Raw genomic sequence first — 18104 nt, 5'->3', positions numbered from 1 at the left:
AACTGACCGTTTTCAGGGAGTGTTTGGAGAAACACAGGCGTGCCAGGGAAAACACAGGCATGGCTGGGCGAACGCTGGGCGGGTGTGTGATGTCAAATCCGGAACTGAATAGTCTGAAGTGTTCGCAAGCGCTGAGTAGGTTTTGAGCTACTCTGAAATGACACAAAAAATTTTTGCAGCCGCTCTGCGATAAAAATGTTTGCACTTCTGCTAAGCTAAAATACACTCCCAGTGGGTGGCGGCATAGCGTTTGCACGGCTGCTAAAAACTGCTAGCTCGTTAATGACCCCCTTTGTGTCTCCAAATATTGCTCCCATAACAGCGGGTTTTTAGATGAAATGTCATGTGTGAAAAAAACTGCCACTATCTGTCTTAGGCCGTATCAATTTTTATACGTTCTGCAGCACTCTCCAGTATATATTCCCAAAACAGTATTCTCTACTATTGAGAGTACTGTATATTTATCATCATTCGTATGGGGAAATAGGCTGGCAAGAATCTCTATTAAAACTTAATACAAATCCAAAACATCTGGAGGACTTGGTCTTCCCAATCTTAGGGTCTATTATATTGCGGCTCAACTGGCGCATTTAGTTAATTGGGTAAAGGACACTGCTGATTTGACTTTGGTGGGCTCTCTGGGTGAGCAGGTGGGGCCCTTCTTCTCTCCTTTACTTTTTCTACTTTCTGGAATGTCTGTCTCTGGTCTGCCTCCTTTGCTTCAGCAAGCTCTATTAATTTGGCGATATGCTCATACTTTTTTGAGTGGTCTGGTTATGATGCGGATTCCCCCCTGTGGCACAATACTTCATATTCCAAACTGCTTAAAATTTCTACAGACAATGTATGGTTGTTGAAGGGCGTTAATACTTTAGGTCAATTATAAAGTGCAGGAACGTTTAAATCATTTCATCAGCTACAGTGAGTTTAGTTTTCCTAATAATGCATTTTTTCGTTATGTACAACTAAAGGTGGGTACACACTAATAGATATATCTGCAGATCAATTGATCAATTGATCTGCAGATATATCTATGGACGGATCGGGCAGTGTGTTGAGCATACACAGTGCCCGATCCGTCGAGGACTGACGTCATGAACTGGGAGGGCATGTACACACACCCGCCCAGTTCAGCTGTCAATCACCGCCGGCCGCCGCAGCATGTGTACGGGCGGTCGGCCGACCGCCGTACACACACAGCGACGCACCAATATATCATTAGATATATTGGCCGTCGGCTGTGCTGTGGGGACGACGCAATACGTCTGTGAACGACGGACTTCATAGACGTATCGGCTGTACACACTGGCCGACGGTCCTGCGATATATCGGCCGTTCAAGAGAATGGCTCATATATCGGCCAGTGTGTACGGGCCTTAAGACGTGCGATCCAATCTCAGTTTATACGCACTGACCCTGTGCTGATACCCTCACCCGTTAAATCAATATTAGTGAGTTTGGGTTCCAGAGGTCATGTTTCTAGTATCTATGCCCAGATTAACGATAATTTGTTTCCGAACCGGAATGATCCTCTGAAATTGAAATGGAAAACTGATATAGGCCCGTTATCAAACGAGCCCTGGATTCAGATTTTAGGATCCCTTAGGTATACTACTCCTTGTGTCCGTTATCAGCAAGTATATTTCTATATTTTACATAGAGTATATCATACACCTGTGTCTATGTCAAGGGCCAGTCTTCGAGATAATTCCTTCTGGCCTAGATGCCGATTGGAAAATGCTGGATTTTGGCATTTATTGTGGGAATGCCCCATAGTACTCTCCTTTTGGGAGGAAGTATGGAGAGATGTCTTGCAGACGGCTCCCTCTTTGCCTAGTTTTAATACAAGAATGTTTGGTTTAGATCTTGAGGAGACACATTCCTTAGTGCTCTACCAGTATGTCCTTTGTCTCACTACATTAGCCAAGGTCATAATAGCGCGAGTATGGTGTTCAAATATTCCCCGGTGATATATAAATCGAGGGCTTTGGTGGATAACGTAGTCAGGCAAGAAAAATATATGTTTAAAAAACGGAATGCTATGCATAAATTCCATGTTAAATGGGATAGATGGTGTGACTCAGGGTTGGGAAGAGGGACAGGAGCTACAGCAACAGCGTAATTATGTGTGTACTTGTATCACATGGGGCACGTTGTGACATATCAATATTGATTCTGATATCCCTTTTTTTTATTTCAAGCATCTTTCCTTTTTTCTTTTCTCCTCTTTTGGTTTACTATATTCCTTCGCAGTGGAATGTCTGTATATATATGCACATAGGTCTACTGGTATTTGGTAACATGCACCGATTATTCAGTGTCAAATGGACAAGTGCTGTATGTATATTTCTTATTATACGAATGCTAATGAAAGGTTGTTCTAGTCACTAATGTATGGGGCTAGTATGGTCGTATAACCAAGTGGTGGATGACATAATGTAATTGTTACTGTTTAAAGTCTATTTTTTTCTTTTTCCATATTGAAAATTTTCAATAAAGAATAGACAATTTAAAAAGAAAAAAAAAAGGTATGGTTAGGTACTTAGAGGGGGAGGTTAGGTTAGGCACCAAGCGGGGGGGGTGGGGGGGGGTTAGGTTTAGGCAGCAGGGAAGGGAGGGTTAGGGTTAGGCACCACCCGGGAGGGTTAGGGTTAGGCACCACCGGGAAGGGTTAGGGTGGGGGGCAGGGGAGGGTTAGGGTACTGTACAAGTGGCTGTTGGGATTCTGATGGTCGGGATGCCGCTGTCGGTATTCTGACCGCCTGCATCCCATCCACCGGGATATCATACTGAATATATATATATATATATATATATATATATATAGAGAGAGAGAGAGAGAGAGAAACACAGTAGTTTCTTTATCTCGCGCCAACCTGGAAGCTGCACAATGGGAGAGATCTTTATTGGGAGACCTCAAAAGCATACAAGAAAAACACAAATTCCCAAATGCGCTAAAGTGAAACGTAACTACAAAATACTTCCAGCGTTAATTTCGTAGGAATGTAAACTGGAGGACTTAAACATCCTCCAGTCTACATTCCTATGAAATTAATGCTGGAAGAATTTTGTAGTTACGTTTCACTTTAGCGCACTTGGGAATTTGTGTTTTCATATATATATATATATATATATATATATATATATATACATACAGGTTGAGTCTCCCTTATCCAAAATGCTTGGGACCAGAGGAATTTTGGATATCGGATTTTTCCGTATTTTGGAATAATTGCATACCATAATGAGATATTATGGTGATGGGACCTAAATCTAAGCACAGAATGCATTTATGTTTTATATACACCTTATACACACAGCCTGAAGGTAATGTTAGCCAATATTTTTTATAACTTTGTGCATTAAACAAAGTGTGTGTACATTCACACAATTCATTTATGTTTCATTTACACCTTATGCACACAACAAGAAAGAAAGACCCCCTAATGCGCTAAAATACTAGAAGCAGCCTTGGAGCCCAAAAGAGAACCTTTCACCGTGATTCTAAAGTGGTACAAAAATATGGAAAACTTGAAACTCCTCGTGGCGCTACTTATATACCATCAAAGTAAAACTTACACGATGTGTACACATTAAGTTCAAGTTGTTCACAACTGCCAATATTTTCACAATGAAGTTGCAGCTGGCTTGATTTAGAGCTATAAAACACAGAATGTACAAGACATAGTGCAAAACTGTTTGATAATGAGAGAATGGGTTAAACTGTGTCAGTCCCACTCACATAGGGATATGAATATAGTCGCATGTAGATATCACAGAACATGTGAAGAGGGCAATCTCTTTGAAATCTTCCTTCTTAATGACTTTGAAAAAAATGATAGTAATGATAGTGCAACACCGTCTTTCATAAAGACAAGTATTTTAATAACAGAATGCACTCACAAGCAGAGAGGTATTTTAGGACGGAGACTTGTGGGGAGGAGCCGCTACCCGGAGCCGGTGGAGATTCTGTGAACGCTGGGACTTTGTGGTGACTATACCAGGGGCTGGCGGTCCTTAACCATACGGATGTCTTCATTATTATATGCCATTTTAATTTGATGTTTTGTGAGTGCATTCTGTTATTAAAATACTTGTCTTTATGAAAGACGGTGTTGCACTATCATTACTATCATTTTTTTCAAAGTCATTAAGAAGGAAGATTTCAAAGAGATTGCCCTCTTCACATGTTCTGTGATATCTACATGCGACTATATTCATATCCCTATGTGAGTGGGACTGACACAGTTTAACCCATTCTCTCATTATCAAACAGTTTTGCACTATGTCTTGTACATTCTGTGTTTTATAGCTCTAAATCAAGCCAGCTGCAACTTCATTGTGAAAATATTGGCAGTTGTGAACAACTTGAACTTAATGTGTACACATCGTGTAAGTTTTACTTTGATGGTATATAAGTAGCGCCACGAGGAGTTTCAAGTTTTCCATATTTTTGTACCTTATGCACACAGCCTGAAGGTCATTTAATACAATATTTTTTATAACTTTGAGTATTAAACAAAGTTTGTGTACATTGAGCTATCAAAAACAAAGGTTTCACTTATCTCAGTCTCGCTCAAAAAATTCTGTATTTCGGAATATTCCGTATTTCGGAATATTTGGATATGGGATACTCAACCTGTATATAAATAGTGGGTAAAATAAGAGGCTGCACTCAGCGTCTTTCAAACAACAACGTAACGTGTATTACAAGTGGTTCATCAATGTTTCATGGACCCCGTCCCCTTCTTCAGGATGGGGGTCCCCGAAACTTTGATGATTCACATGTAATACACATTACCTTGCTGTTTGAAAGACGCCGAGTGCGGGTAAAAACACACGTGTGTATATATGTCACCACCAAAAAAAGAATTAAATCCTTCCCAATGCAGGAAAACAGAACCAGGGGTGCACTCACCAGTCTTCAGAATGCAGCTTTTATTCAATCCATCAGGGTAATAAATCAATGTTTTGGTACTACATATGGACCTTTGTCAGATGTCCAGATGTAGGACCGAAATGTTGATGCTTTTTATTGCCCTGTCCTGATAGATTGAATAAAAGCTGCTTTATGAAGACAGGTAAGTGCACCCCTGGTTCTGTTTTCCTGCATTGGGAAGGATTTAATTCCTTTTTTGGTGGTGACACCCCAGCACCAGCCCAAATGGATAGGTGGGTGTAGACTTCACCTTTGGATTTTATTTATATATATATATATATATATATATATAGTGTGTGTGTGTGTGTGTGTGTGTGTGTGTGTGTGTGTGTATATATATATATATATATATATATATATATATGGCCTAATCAAGTTGCAAACAGTTTGAATATCCCCGTCGTTGTTTTACTTCCATCACAAGAAACTTATTGCTGTAATACTTTTATTTCCTACAGTTAGAGGAAAATCCTATAGTGAAAAGAACAGAGATCTCGGCAAGTAATGTCACCATTTACTTGGACAAGGTAAGGAATGTATCAATCTATTCAAATACATGGCTGTATTTACACATCAAGCAATCGGTTTCCATGGAAACAAATCAACTGCAAATCCATAAAATATACTGTAAGAGTAGCCTGTAGCCTCTTAATCATTTTCTGGTCAAATCACTTTCTTTCATTATGTAGCATAATTCCATCCTATGGAGGAAAGAATGTGTCCATTTCTCGCAAAAACATAAACATGTCTTATCCATGAAATATACTAAATTGGGATATGATGGGTTAGGTGATAGACAATAATAATGTATGAAGTCTACCACTGGATCTGATCCATACGCGTGCATACATTTGCCAACCATTCTGCCATCCAACCAGTTTCATAGATACAGTATGTTGTGTGGAATTAACATCAAGGAGAAGAGTACTGTAGCATATTTGCCAAATAAATACAGATGTTCTTGATGACTGAAACCAATCTACACATGGTTCCATATTCTCTATACAATCTATCTCTTTGTGGTAGTGTCTCTTATATATACCCAATATATGGTCATGTTCCATGGAACCCCTCTGGGTACTCTGAGCTAGGGTGCCATTGTGACTCAAGAACCTAAACACAGTGCTGTAACTAGACATTTTAGCGCTGTGTGCAAGAAACAGCATCGGTGTCCCCCCCCCCCCCCCATATATAAAATAGGGCCAGTGCGTGCCAAACATATAGTGGCGTTGCTTCATGGGGTAGGGGTGTGGCCTCAGAGCTCCCTTGTACACATTACAGCAGGCAGAGATCCCTTTTACACATTACAGCAAGTAGATTCCCCTTTTTACACATTACAGCAGGCAAAGTCCCCCTTTTTACACATTAGGCAGGCAGAGTCCCCCTTTTTACACATTAGGCAGAGTCCCCCTTTTTACACTTTAGAGTCCCCCTTTTTACACATTAGGCAGACAGAGTCCCCCTTTTTACACATTAGGCAGAGTCCCCCTTTTTACACATTAGGCAGACAGAGTCCCCCTTTTTACACATTAGGCAGACAGAGTCCCCCTTTTTACACATTAGATAAAGTCCCCCTTTTTACACATTAGACAGACAGAGTCCCCCTTTTTACATATTAGGCAGGCACACAGTCCCCCTTTTTACACATTAGAAGATGGCGCAGTCCCCCTTTTCACACATTAGGCAGGCACAGTCTCCCTTTTCACACATTAGGCAGGAACAGCCCCCCTTTTTACACATTAGGCAGACAGAGATTCCTTGTTTACACATTAAGACAGTCGCCTTTTTTACACATTAGAAAGAGAGAGTCCCCCTGTTTACACATTAGGCGCAGCCCCCTTTTTCCCCATTAGGCAGGCACAGTCTCCCTTTTTCCCCATTAAGAAGGCACAGTCTCCCTTTTTACACATTAGGCAGACAGAGTCCCCTTTTTACACATTAGGCACAGTCCCCCTTTTTACACATGAGGCAGGCACAGTCCCCCTTTTTACACATTAGGCAGGCACAGTCTCCCTTTTTACACATTAGGCAGGCACAGTCTCCCTTTTTACACATGAGGCAGACACAGTCCCCCTTTTTACACATTAGGCAGGCACAGTCTCCCTTTTTACACATTAGGCAGGCACAGTCTCCCTTTTTACACATTAGGCAGGCACAGTCTCCCTTTTCACATATGAGGCAGGCACAGTCCCCCTTTTTCCCCATTAGGCACAGCCCCCCTTTTTACACATGAGGCAGGCACAGTCCCCCGTTTTACACATTAGGCACAGTCCTCCTTTTTACACATGAGGCAGGCACAGTCTCCCTTTTTACACATTAGGCAGGCACAGTCTCCCTTTTTACATATGAGGCAGGCACAGTCCCCCTTTTTCCCCATTAGGCACAGCTCCCCTTTTTACACATGAGGCAGGCACAGTCCCCCGTTTTACACATTAGGCACAGTCCTCCTTTTTACACATGAGGCAGACACAGTCTCCCATTTTACACATCAGACAAGCAGAGTCTGAAAGAGAGACAAAGAGACAGAAAAAGTATTATACTTACAAAGTCCCTCTCCAGACACTGTAAGACTGGAAGCGCCGGGCAGGAGGGGGAAGAGCGCATGAGAAGCACACATATCCTTTCTGCCTGCTGCTGTGAGTGGGCGGGGCTATGGAAACCACCTGACAGTGATACGGCTGAAGAGGGAGAGCTGGGAGGGGGCGGGGAGCTGCAGCTAGCGGCATCTTTTGCGCTGTGTGCCAGGCACCGCTGGCCCGTAGGTAGTTACGGCCCTGCCAAAACACAGGAACCTCCAGTCCATAGAAAGACACGAGTCTACACGTTATAGCCATGTAGTTCCACCCAGACATTGTTGCATTCCACTGTTTAGTTACACCACCAGTAACGACCTTCAACTTGCTGTGTCTACATATGCCACACCAACATGAGGCACACATTTAATTACCTTCTCTGCCCATTGCTGATATCTGCCTACTTATAACCAGGAACATGGCTTGACATTATGAAACGACATTTGCACTTTTTCTGGTTTCCAGATTGCCCTTAATGACATGCTCTGTTCATCCACAGCTCACTCATAAAGATGAACACTTTGTTTTTGTGCTGAATCAAGAAACGCATGTGACAAATCTGCATCCTGCAAATGTCGCAGTTTATGATTATTATGTTCCAGGTGGGTAGAAATACGCACATTATCGTACATGTATTTATTGCTTAAATCATGGACAAAGTCTAGTTTCCGAATTCTGACTTGTCTCTTACCAGAAGTGTGTTAATTAGTAATAAGATGGCTTGTTGCATGTTTATCTTGATGAAGTTAGTTCTCAAAACCTATTTATATTTAATTACTTTGTTTTTCTCTAAAATTCACAAGCAGTAATCTATATCATACAAAAGTGAAGGTGTGTGATAGAATTCGTTGACATTCAGAAAGTTGACATGGATGTGAGGATGACATGTTACATGTTGACCTTCCAATGTCGACATTGACAAAATGTTGACATTAAAATAATGTCGACATTATGAATTTCAACAGGCGGCATGTACGGCATGTGGCTGTCCATTCAAGAGGCAACTGTGCCTAATCCTATTCTTAACCATAAACCTAACTCTAATCCTAGTCTTAAACCTCTCCCTAACCCTAATCCTAACTGTAAACCTACCCCTAATTCTATTCTTAACATTAACCCTATCCCTAAACCTCACTCTAATCTTATCCCTAAACCTTACCCTAATGCTAACCCTAACTCCTATCCTAAACCTAACCCTAAACCTATACCTAAACCTTACCCTAATGCTAACCCTAACTCCTATCCTAAACCTAACCCTAAACCTATTCCTAAACGTTACCCTAACGCTAACTCAAACTCCTATCCTAAACCTAATTCTAATCCTATCTCTAACCCTAACTCTAAACCGAACTCTAATTCTATCCTAACTCTAAACCTATCTCTAATCCTATCCCTAACCCTAATCCTAATTCTATCCTACCCTAAACCTAACTCTAATCCTATCCCCATCTCTAAACCTAACTCTAAAATAATTTTAATAGATGGCTGTTGAAATTCTATTGTCGACATTCACGATATCGTCCTGATGGCTTGTGGATGTCAGCATTCTGTCTATGTCGAGTTTGTGAATGTCAATATTATGAATTTATACCAAGGTGAATTCTACCAATAACAAATTTCTCCATTTATCAAACTTATAATGCCTTTTTTCTGTTATAGATGTACATGATGTAGAAGAATATAACTCTCCTTGTAATGCAAGTAAGGAAACTCTTTGAATGTGTCAATTTAGTGATATTACCTGTACTGAGAAGATTTGGGGGAATATAATTGGGTGCAATTTGAAACAAAATTTGTCAGTGATTTTGATTCCCAGAATGCTTGATTTATTATACTGTGATTATGGGGTGTAATAGTGTGTCACTGTCGATGTTTGGCCGCTGAAGATTGCCAATGTGTTGGGTTTGAACCCAGCTACATAATAAACACACATGCTAATTTGCTGTTTGAATTTGCTTGCAGTTTGCACTGTATATATATATATATATATATATATATATATATATATAGTCAAAATCATAAGCACAGTGTGTATACAGTTTGCAATACCGATGCACACTCCCACTGGGTTAGTATCACAAGAAAAAATAGAATGTGCAGACATTGCAATTTTGACTAGAAGGTGTACAATCTACAGTAGCTTCTAGTATAGTCAAAATTGTACATAGCCAAAATTGTACCGTGTGTACATGCAATATTGGTTGATCTGGGCTCTGGGGAGTCAAGGGAAAATGCACCAAAATCGTCCTTTAGGCAGAATCGCACCATGTGTATGCACCTTAAAGCTTCGGTAGCAATGACAATAAAATAGATGTGTATCCGGTAAATTTGACAAGTGTTTTATTTTTTATTTTTTAAGCATAACAACAAAATAGAGTAGTGTAAAAGTATCTTACATCAAATACTGTGATTCCCAATCAAAGTTTCACGGAATTGGGTCCACTTCATTCGATCCTGAGGTTCCATGAAACACGTAGCATTGGGGTCCTCTTTATATATATAGGAGTCAGCGCCCTCATGCAATCCTCTCTCATCCCGTGGTGTCCTGCCCGCTAGCTATATGGGACTTGGCAAATAGACAGTTTGATTTGGCCCCACATCCGTCTCTCCTGATTACATTATTTCATAACCCGGCCTTCCCCCCCTGGTATGTGTAGGTCCTCTTTTACTAACTGGCGCTTGGGCAAAATATCCTTTATTAACAATATTACTCCTGATGCTTCCTTTCTGCAGTTCGCAGATTTTCATGATGGAATGGTAATTCCAACCACTGATTTCTTTTGCTACCTGCAAATTAGACACTTCCACTCCACAATCACCTCAACTCTACTTAATAGAACTCTATCCTATTTCGAATATATAAGCTAGAAACATTCCAACACTAAGGGCTTACTCTCCGACATCTATGCCTTGCTAAGTGACGACTCTACCCTGGCCCCCACAGCGCTACTGTGTATGCGTGATCTACTGACCATACATGTGCAGAGGCCATGGAGAGAGGGATTTGGAGGAGCCCTCTCCCAGCAATATTTGTAGAATGTAGACCATAGGCTACAGATGATAATGTCATCTTCAGATGGTGTTAGCTGCCGTGCCAAACTGGTAACAGCTTTGCAGTCCCCCTAAAAAACATTAGGGGCTGTGGCTGCTCTCGGAAATGGAGTGACTGTGCATATATTTCTGCTGCAATTCCTCCTTCATACATTAGGGGTAATATTTGATACTAGCTGGTATTCACCCAAAAATATTTTTTACAGGTATATGCTGCAACTATTGAATGATAAATCGGCCCCTTTGTGTACATTATTTAAACTGAATCTATAACTTGTGAATAGTATCTATGAAGTTCCAAGGCTTTTATACAGTATTAGCAATGACCCCTCCTTGTATCTCTCCCAGTGAAAGGTCACTGCAAAGTTGGTGTCTCCCAGAGGACAGATTGTGGGCATCCAGGTATTACCAAGGAGGAGTGTGAGCAGAAAGGCTGCTGCTACGATTCCAGTATTGCTCAGTCCAAGTGGTGTTTCTTCCAAGGTTTGTCTATAAGTTATATAAGACATTGTGATCATCCCTGTCCCAAAATCCTAATCTTCTGCTCCTCTGGTTGACATGTTTCATTACTATCAGGAATGGGCAGTTTGGTTTTTACAAGTAAAACTTAGGGGAGCTGGGCAGAACCAAGTCCTGGCTCGGATCACTTTTGGAAAGCCAAGTGAACTGAGTCCTGAAATAGGTCTTCCCTGGAGTTTGGAACTTGGATTTAAAAACTGAATCATAGGTTTTGAATCGCATGTAAGTGTGTCACTATTATAGGTGATCTTTCACACAGGAGAGTGTATGGTGAGGTGGTAATACTTCACTGAAATGACTGGGAATTAATGTTTTCATTTTATTAATACCATAAGAACAAAAACACATCCAATAAAACAATGATTCAACAGGTATAAGCGCTCAGTGTAGTTCACACATATATAGAGACAAGTGTAATTATAGTCCAATAATACTTATATGTCTGGTTGGTGGTAACTGATTGTCGATTCTGACGTAAGTTAGATGGTCATATGGATCATATATAAAAACCCACAATACGGAAAACATGTGGGTATGATATAAACGCTCACAGTGAAAATATGAAGAACAATATCCCATTCACCAATATATGGCTGAAATGACAATGTGTAATAATCATGTATTAAAACAGAATGTCGTCCCTTGACAGTCTCTGTGCTCTGAATGCTGTGTGTAATATTAAATTAATCAAGCTGATTCACTGAAATTTATTCTGTAAAGAAAATGTCCTTAATTCTGAAACCATATAAGATAGATAAGGATACATTCAAATAGTAGCATGTTTCTAGTATGTATCAACAATATCTATGAACAATAAATATTCATTCCGTGTAATCAGAAAAGTTCATTCGCAACAATGATACCAATGGGGTCATGTGACTCCAGGAAAAAGGCTGTCAGTAGGTTCCAATTTGTTTTACAAGAATAAAAATAATAACAATGCTGGTGGAGTATATCTAATAGTAATATGCTCAATAGAAAACAGTGACATCCGTGATCCATTCCCATATAGTTACCGCAATATAGAAAAATATTTGCACAGCAATGAGCAAATTCCTAACTGACACCAGTAATGCTATTCTATTGGCACTATCGTGCCGCAGGTACAGGTAATAACCAGTCAAGTAATTCATATTATAGATAATGATTAAATAGATCAAGAACCCCCAATGATTTGCGGTTCAGTCGTGCAGCTGCTGCTCGGACATCTAGATTTGCATCGAATGTCCGGGGGAGCGTGCCACTGTGTTGCAAATTAGAGGGGAGAAAAAGGCAAAATATAGTTTCTGCTTTTGAGCCCGTTCTTCCCCTACACTCCTGATATATGTGACAGCGCAGGAATAAAAAGAGGAGATGGATCCAATGAGAGAACTTGAAACATAAGTGATTCAGAATAATATAAGTGATCAGTGCAGACACAGATTTTGAAACCCTCTGCTGCTGCCAGGTGTATGTGATGATGCTACAGTGAACACCGGTGAGCGCGCTGGTATTCAAAGCTGGACTCTGCTAAGAAAGAATAGATAGCAGGAGGCAGCGTCAGGCAATCAGCATGTCCCCTGATACCGGAGCATTGCAGGGACTTGTCACTGCTGTACTCCAGCGCTGTCTACCCATTGTGAACCGGTGTACCTGTTTGCTGATAAGTGGGTGGAGTCAGAGGACTGTCATGTACGGCACGGACGGAGAGCGGGGTAACTGCTAGTGCATAGCAGGACCCCACATGTTCCCTTACATTTACTGTATTCAAGTTTCACTGTTAGTATCTATATTCCTTATACAGTTCTGTGGGCTCTCTCTCTGGTATTATTATTATTATTATTATTATAATAAAAATAACAATAATTATTATTATTATTAATAATAATATATTAATAATGGAAGGACAACTTTCATGATCAAATTATTTCGATGATGCTGTTGTCTGAGCATGGCACATCTTATACCAAATTAAAGCTCTTGGTCCATAGATTTGCAGAAATAAATTTATATCGGCATTGTAATTGGTTGCTGCATTTCAGAGTTATGTGGTAAAATGTCTGTTTGCCATTTGCAATGCATAAACATTGTGCTCTAGAAAATGTGACAGTTGGTGAACTCTCCCTGTGCACCTGCTGGGTGACCTAAAACATGTGACTTGCTGGGTGGTCTGGTAACCGTGACAGTTATATGCAGCAACTCACTAAGCAGAGGTTTTATGAAATTCGACTAAGGTGAAAACCGGGCACATCAGCTAGTTATTATTATCAATAATAGTATTATTATTATTATTGTTATTATTATTATTATTATTATTATCAAAAAGAATAAATAGTATGCTTGAATTTGAGTTGTATTACTAACTGGAGAACTGGAAAGCAGGGCCAAAACTAAGATTTTGGGCACCCGGGGTAAGGCAGTAATTTAGCACAAAAAAACCCAAAAACAAATAAATAAATAAATAAATTAAATTAAACAAACAAATAAAATAAAAAAATCCAAACTATGCCACAGTAGTGCAACTTTATGGTGTGTACACACGGTGAGATATTTTCTTACAATTTTGACTATATAGTCAAAATTGTAAGAAAAGTTAGTACAGATTGCAAGGTGAAAGTCACCTTGCGATCCCGATTCGATGCCGATGCGCGGTCCCACTCGGTTGGCATCGCAAGAATAGATAGACTATGCAGGCAAGTCAATTTTGACTATCTCTATAGAAGAGATAGTCAAAATTGACACTTAGCCAAAATCGCACATAGTCAGTATCGCAAGCACATAATGAGTGTGCTTGCCATACTATGTGCCGACCTAGCCCCTGTCGCATAGTGAGAATGGGGGATAGCCCGAATCTCACCGTGTGTATGGGCCATTATTCTCACTACACTGCACAGTACCCCTCATTGACATTACTCCGACCTACAGGGGAGAGAGGGGGAGAGAGATGGGAGAGAGGACAGGGTTAGAGGAAAAGGGGAGAGAGATAGAGGAGATGGGAAGAGAGAGATGAGAGAATGTGAAAATTAAATAAAATAAACGCTGTTCTTTATTATGGAATACAGCTGCGTATCAGACACAGTGCCATCCAGATTGTTCTAAAGTCTTTAATGTCCAAAAGGTCAGCACAGTATCACTCTATACAGTAGGGACTTACACTGAGGCAGGTGTCAGGATATCTTTTAGAGCCCCCCTTATTCCATAGACCCCCTAATCCCAGGGCCTATGTCCCATTAAAGTGAGAGCAGATAACCTGTGTGGAATTCAATGAAAAGTCTGAGCGTGGACAATGTAAGTGGCAGCATCCCACTAGAGATCACTCTCCACTTACCAAGTGTGTAGACAGTTTGTTCCAGAGAGAGCTTTGCTTCTAAAGAGAGAAATAGCTGATGGCATGCGTGGAGCAATCTTCCCTTTGATGTCACTGGAGCTCGATGACTGCTCTCACCCTCTGCCCAGATCTTGCACTCAGCTTGTGCAGAGGATTGCTGGGCAGAGTTGCCCCCCCCCCCCTCCTGAAATCTGGTGCCCGGGGCACATGGCTCCCTTAGCCACCCACTAGTTGCGGCCATGTGGAAAGCCACAGACTCTATACTATACTATACTTCTGGTCTTACATGTCTAAATGTTGTGAAAGCATTGTGCAGTTATAACATAATACTCTGATTTATCTCTGTCTGTAACAGGATTTGAAAAAGAAGAATCTCACTAATAAAGAATCTATCTGAAGACATCACACACTGTGTCCTCTGTGACAATGAATACTTACAGTCTACCCACAAGTAGCAGACAGGAAAATAACTCCATCATGGACCCAGGATAAAGGATTCTGTTTCCTGTAATGCAACATTCAATAAACAATACACAGTGTAATCTTGTGTGTGGATTTTTTGTGTGATAAAGTAAATGCATTTATTAGTTATTGTATTATAAGGTGTCACAAACTAGCCTGCCCCCAGATACTTCATTCTAGGACAACTGCCCGTGATGTTGGTTATGTCAGCACTCACGGTTAATAACACAAATTAACTGCCAAGTGCAAGAGTTCCTTCAGCGGTCTGGCACCAAGTAGCCCTGCGTTTCTACATATTTATGTTTCATACTTAATTTCACATAGAAATGTAACTTGGGCCTCTCAGGCTTTTAGCGTCATCAAAGAACATTCTTATGGCTCTACAACTCCCTGATCAAACCCCTCCTTCCTTGGTAAATGTCAACAAAGATTGCGGTGATGGCCTTGCTCACGGCCCTTTTTTGTTCTTCCAGCACAGGGGTCTCCCTGTCAAACAAGCAGGGTTGTGTAATTACCTGCTTTGCGGCTAAGAAACTGTGACTTGTCACTCCTCTGTGCAGTTGTATGGATTTGTTAGGAAGGAAATTCTCCTGTCAAATGTCTCTCTGATCCCATAACCCAGGTGGCATTACTGGTCATATAACTGGCTGAGTACGGGGCTACTGTAGGTGAGAAATTGTTCTGAACACATGACCTCATACTGTGAGGACTAAATATTATTTTGTTATCTGGGATGGGAGAGAGCAAGCCAACTCTCTACTGCCTCCGTTCACTGATAATTACCTGGCTTGCTAATTACAGTCTTCCCTTACATGAACACAGAATAGCAATTGGCATACAGTTTGAAAAATACCATACAGAACAGTGGTGTAATGAGGGTGGGACAAGCAGGGCACGTGCCCTGGGTGCCAGGACAGCTTCAGGGCAGAGGGGGCATTGTCCAGAGCACCGGCCATGGGAAGCGGAGGAACGACTGCAGAAGCCACGGCATGGACCTTTGAGAGGAGTGCAGCAGACGAGCTGGTGAAAAGAAGCTGAGGCTGCTGGACTCAGCAGCAGTGTGTGTGGGGAGGGGGCGTGCCACAAACCACACCCCCTTCACGGTTGGCCATGCACCCTTTTTGGGAGAGCTTCATAGTTAATTAATTTTTTAATGTGTGCTGGGGGTGGGGCACCATTTTTTCAACATGCCCTGGGCGCTGAAAGCCCTAATTACGCCTCTGATACAGAATATAAATTGTTAGAACTTACAATTTAAACAATACCATATTTTCATACAGAATACAATTTGACAGGATATACCTTTTCAAAACTATCCTATTTTGGGAGGACCTAATGTGAGTAATCCTGACTTTAGGCATCAGGCATTCTAAGCCATGGTACTTACAGTATATTAATCCCAAATAAATTCTGGCAAAGTCACTCTTTGCATAAGGTAGCAGATGCACCTTTCTAAGTGATTGAATTACCTGTTAAATGTAGGTAATAGTTTAAGAACCAAATATAAAAATATAAACTGATAAAATAGCATTTTAGAAATTCGAAAAACATACGAAAGGCCCCAAGAAGTATTAACCATGGTAGGCAGGTACCCCCCTCCCCTGCTTCTAGTGATTAACATGCAATAGAAGAATAGAAAGACCAGTCTCATGTTTGATAAAGAAACATATATAGGATCTGAAGACAGATAAAAGTGACTTGGCCCATCTAGTCAGCCCCTTAAAATACCTGCAGTATATCACAAAACTTACCCAGAAAGACCAAAAAATCTCAATATGTATAGTTTGGAGCAGAGAATGGAAAGGGGGAACATGATAGAAACTTTCAAATATATCAAGTCTTTTAACAAGGTCCAGGAGGAAAACATTTTTCAAATGAAGAGAAGTTTTAGACCACAAGGACATGTACTGAGACTGGAGGGAGGTAGGAGGAAATATTACTTCACAGAAAGGGTAGTAGGCAAGTGGAATAACCTCCCATCAGAGGTGGCAGAGGCTAAGACAGTAGAGCAATTTAAACATGCATGGGATAGATATAAGGATATCCTTACACAGAAATAAGCATCAAATAAGGTTTGAGATAAAAATATGGTAAAAAAGGGACACACTAGATGGGCCAAGTAGTTCTTATCTGCCGTCACATTCTATGTTTCCTAATACAGGAACTGTCCAGTGACTAATATAAAATACAGGGACCAGGGCCAGATCCAGAAAAAAATGAGAGGGGGGCACCGTGATTAGGGGTAGCATGGTTGCAAAGGTGTGCAAGTGGGGATGTGGACCCACATGTCCGTTGTCAATACATAGGGGGTAATTCGGAGTTGATCGCAGCATAAAATTTGTTAGCAGTTGGGCAAAACCATGTGCACTGCGGGGGGAAATCCAAATTGCAGTGTAAAAATAAAACAGCCAGTATTTACCTTGCACAGAAACAATTTAAACTAACCAAATCTAACTCTCTCAGCAAATGTTATATCTGCCACACCTGCAGTGCACATGGTTATGCCCAGTTGCTAACAAACTTGCTGTTACGATCAACTCAGAATTACCCCCATGGTTTTGCCCAACTGCTAACAAATTTGCTGCTGCAATCAACTTTGAATTACCCCCATAGTGTCCAACTAAAGTTGTGCCACATGTTATAGGAAATGAACATCCCACTTATATTTTGAGTAGCTCAGTGACTGAAATAAGTAGAAGGGCTCTTGTGTATATAAATTAAAAGTAGATGGCCGGGGGACCCATGGCCCCAGATGCTTTATGGATTTTGACAGTGAGAAATAGGTTTAGATGCATTTTCTGCACTTCTGCCACAAACTCAGACTTAAATGTTAGCCCACTTAAAAAGAAATATAGTTACCTACTTTTAATAGTCTGTCACACTATTCAGTAGACAAAGGGCCAAATATTTAATTAGCCATCCTTAAAGTTGTGATTTCTCCCTTTGCAAGCCATACCATTTAATAATTGAATACCAAAAAGCTGCAGTGAAAAGTTGCACAAAAAAATAAATAAAAACAGCTAAACGTATACAGTACATCTACAGTATGTGCATGGGGCATTATATCATGTACAGCCAGCTGCAAATAACAATAGGACTCATGGAAAAGATCAAAAAGGTCTACATTACCTAATTTCTGCTGTGAATGGTCACTAGAACAGTGAGTGCTGAAGTGTGTGGGGCAGGGGTGCTGGGGAATTAACCATCAGCCAATAGGCATGTCCGGGGAGACAGACACTAGAGATAGCTCCAT

General features: G+C 40.8%; 1 protein-coding gene across 1 annotated transcript in view; it reads left to right on the top strand.

Annotated features, from left to right (window-relative positions):
* The window catches only part of LOC135056657 (alpha-2-macroglobulin-like), a 221455-nt gene extending 206524 nt beyond the window's left edge, over positions 1 to 14931 (top strand). Inside the window, exons 33-37 of the mRNA XM_063962103.1 lie at positions 5398 to 5466; positions 8012 to 8114; positions 9172 to 9213; positions 10912 to 11046; positions 14745 to 14931. Coding sequence (XP_063818173.1) covers positions 5398 to 5466; positions 8012 to 8114; positions 9172 to 9213; positions 10912 to 11046; positions 14745 to 14770 — 375 coding nt within the window. The 3' untranslated portion in view covers positions 14771 to 14931. The remainder of the gene's footprint in view (positions 1 to 5397; positions 5467 to 8011; positions 8115 to 9171; positions 9214 to 10911; positions 11047 to 14744) is intronic.
* The last annotated feature ends 3173 nt before the right edge of the window (positions 14932 to 18104 follow it).

The sequence above is a fragment of the Pseudophryne corroboree genome, chromosome 3, assembly GCF_028390025.1.
Source record: "Pseudophryne corroboree isolate aPseCor3 chromosome 3, aPseCor3.hap2, whole genome shotgun sequence".
NCBI lineage: Eukaryota > Metazoa > Chordata > Amphibia > Anura > Myobatrachidae > Pseudophryne > Pseudophryne corroboree.
The sequence above is the reverse complement of the archived record's forward strand: the minus strand, read 5'-3'. Positions and strand labels throughout refer to the sequence as shown.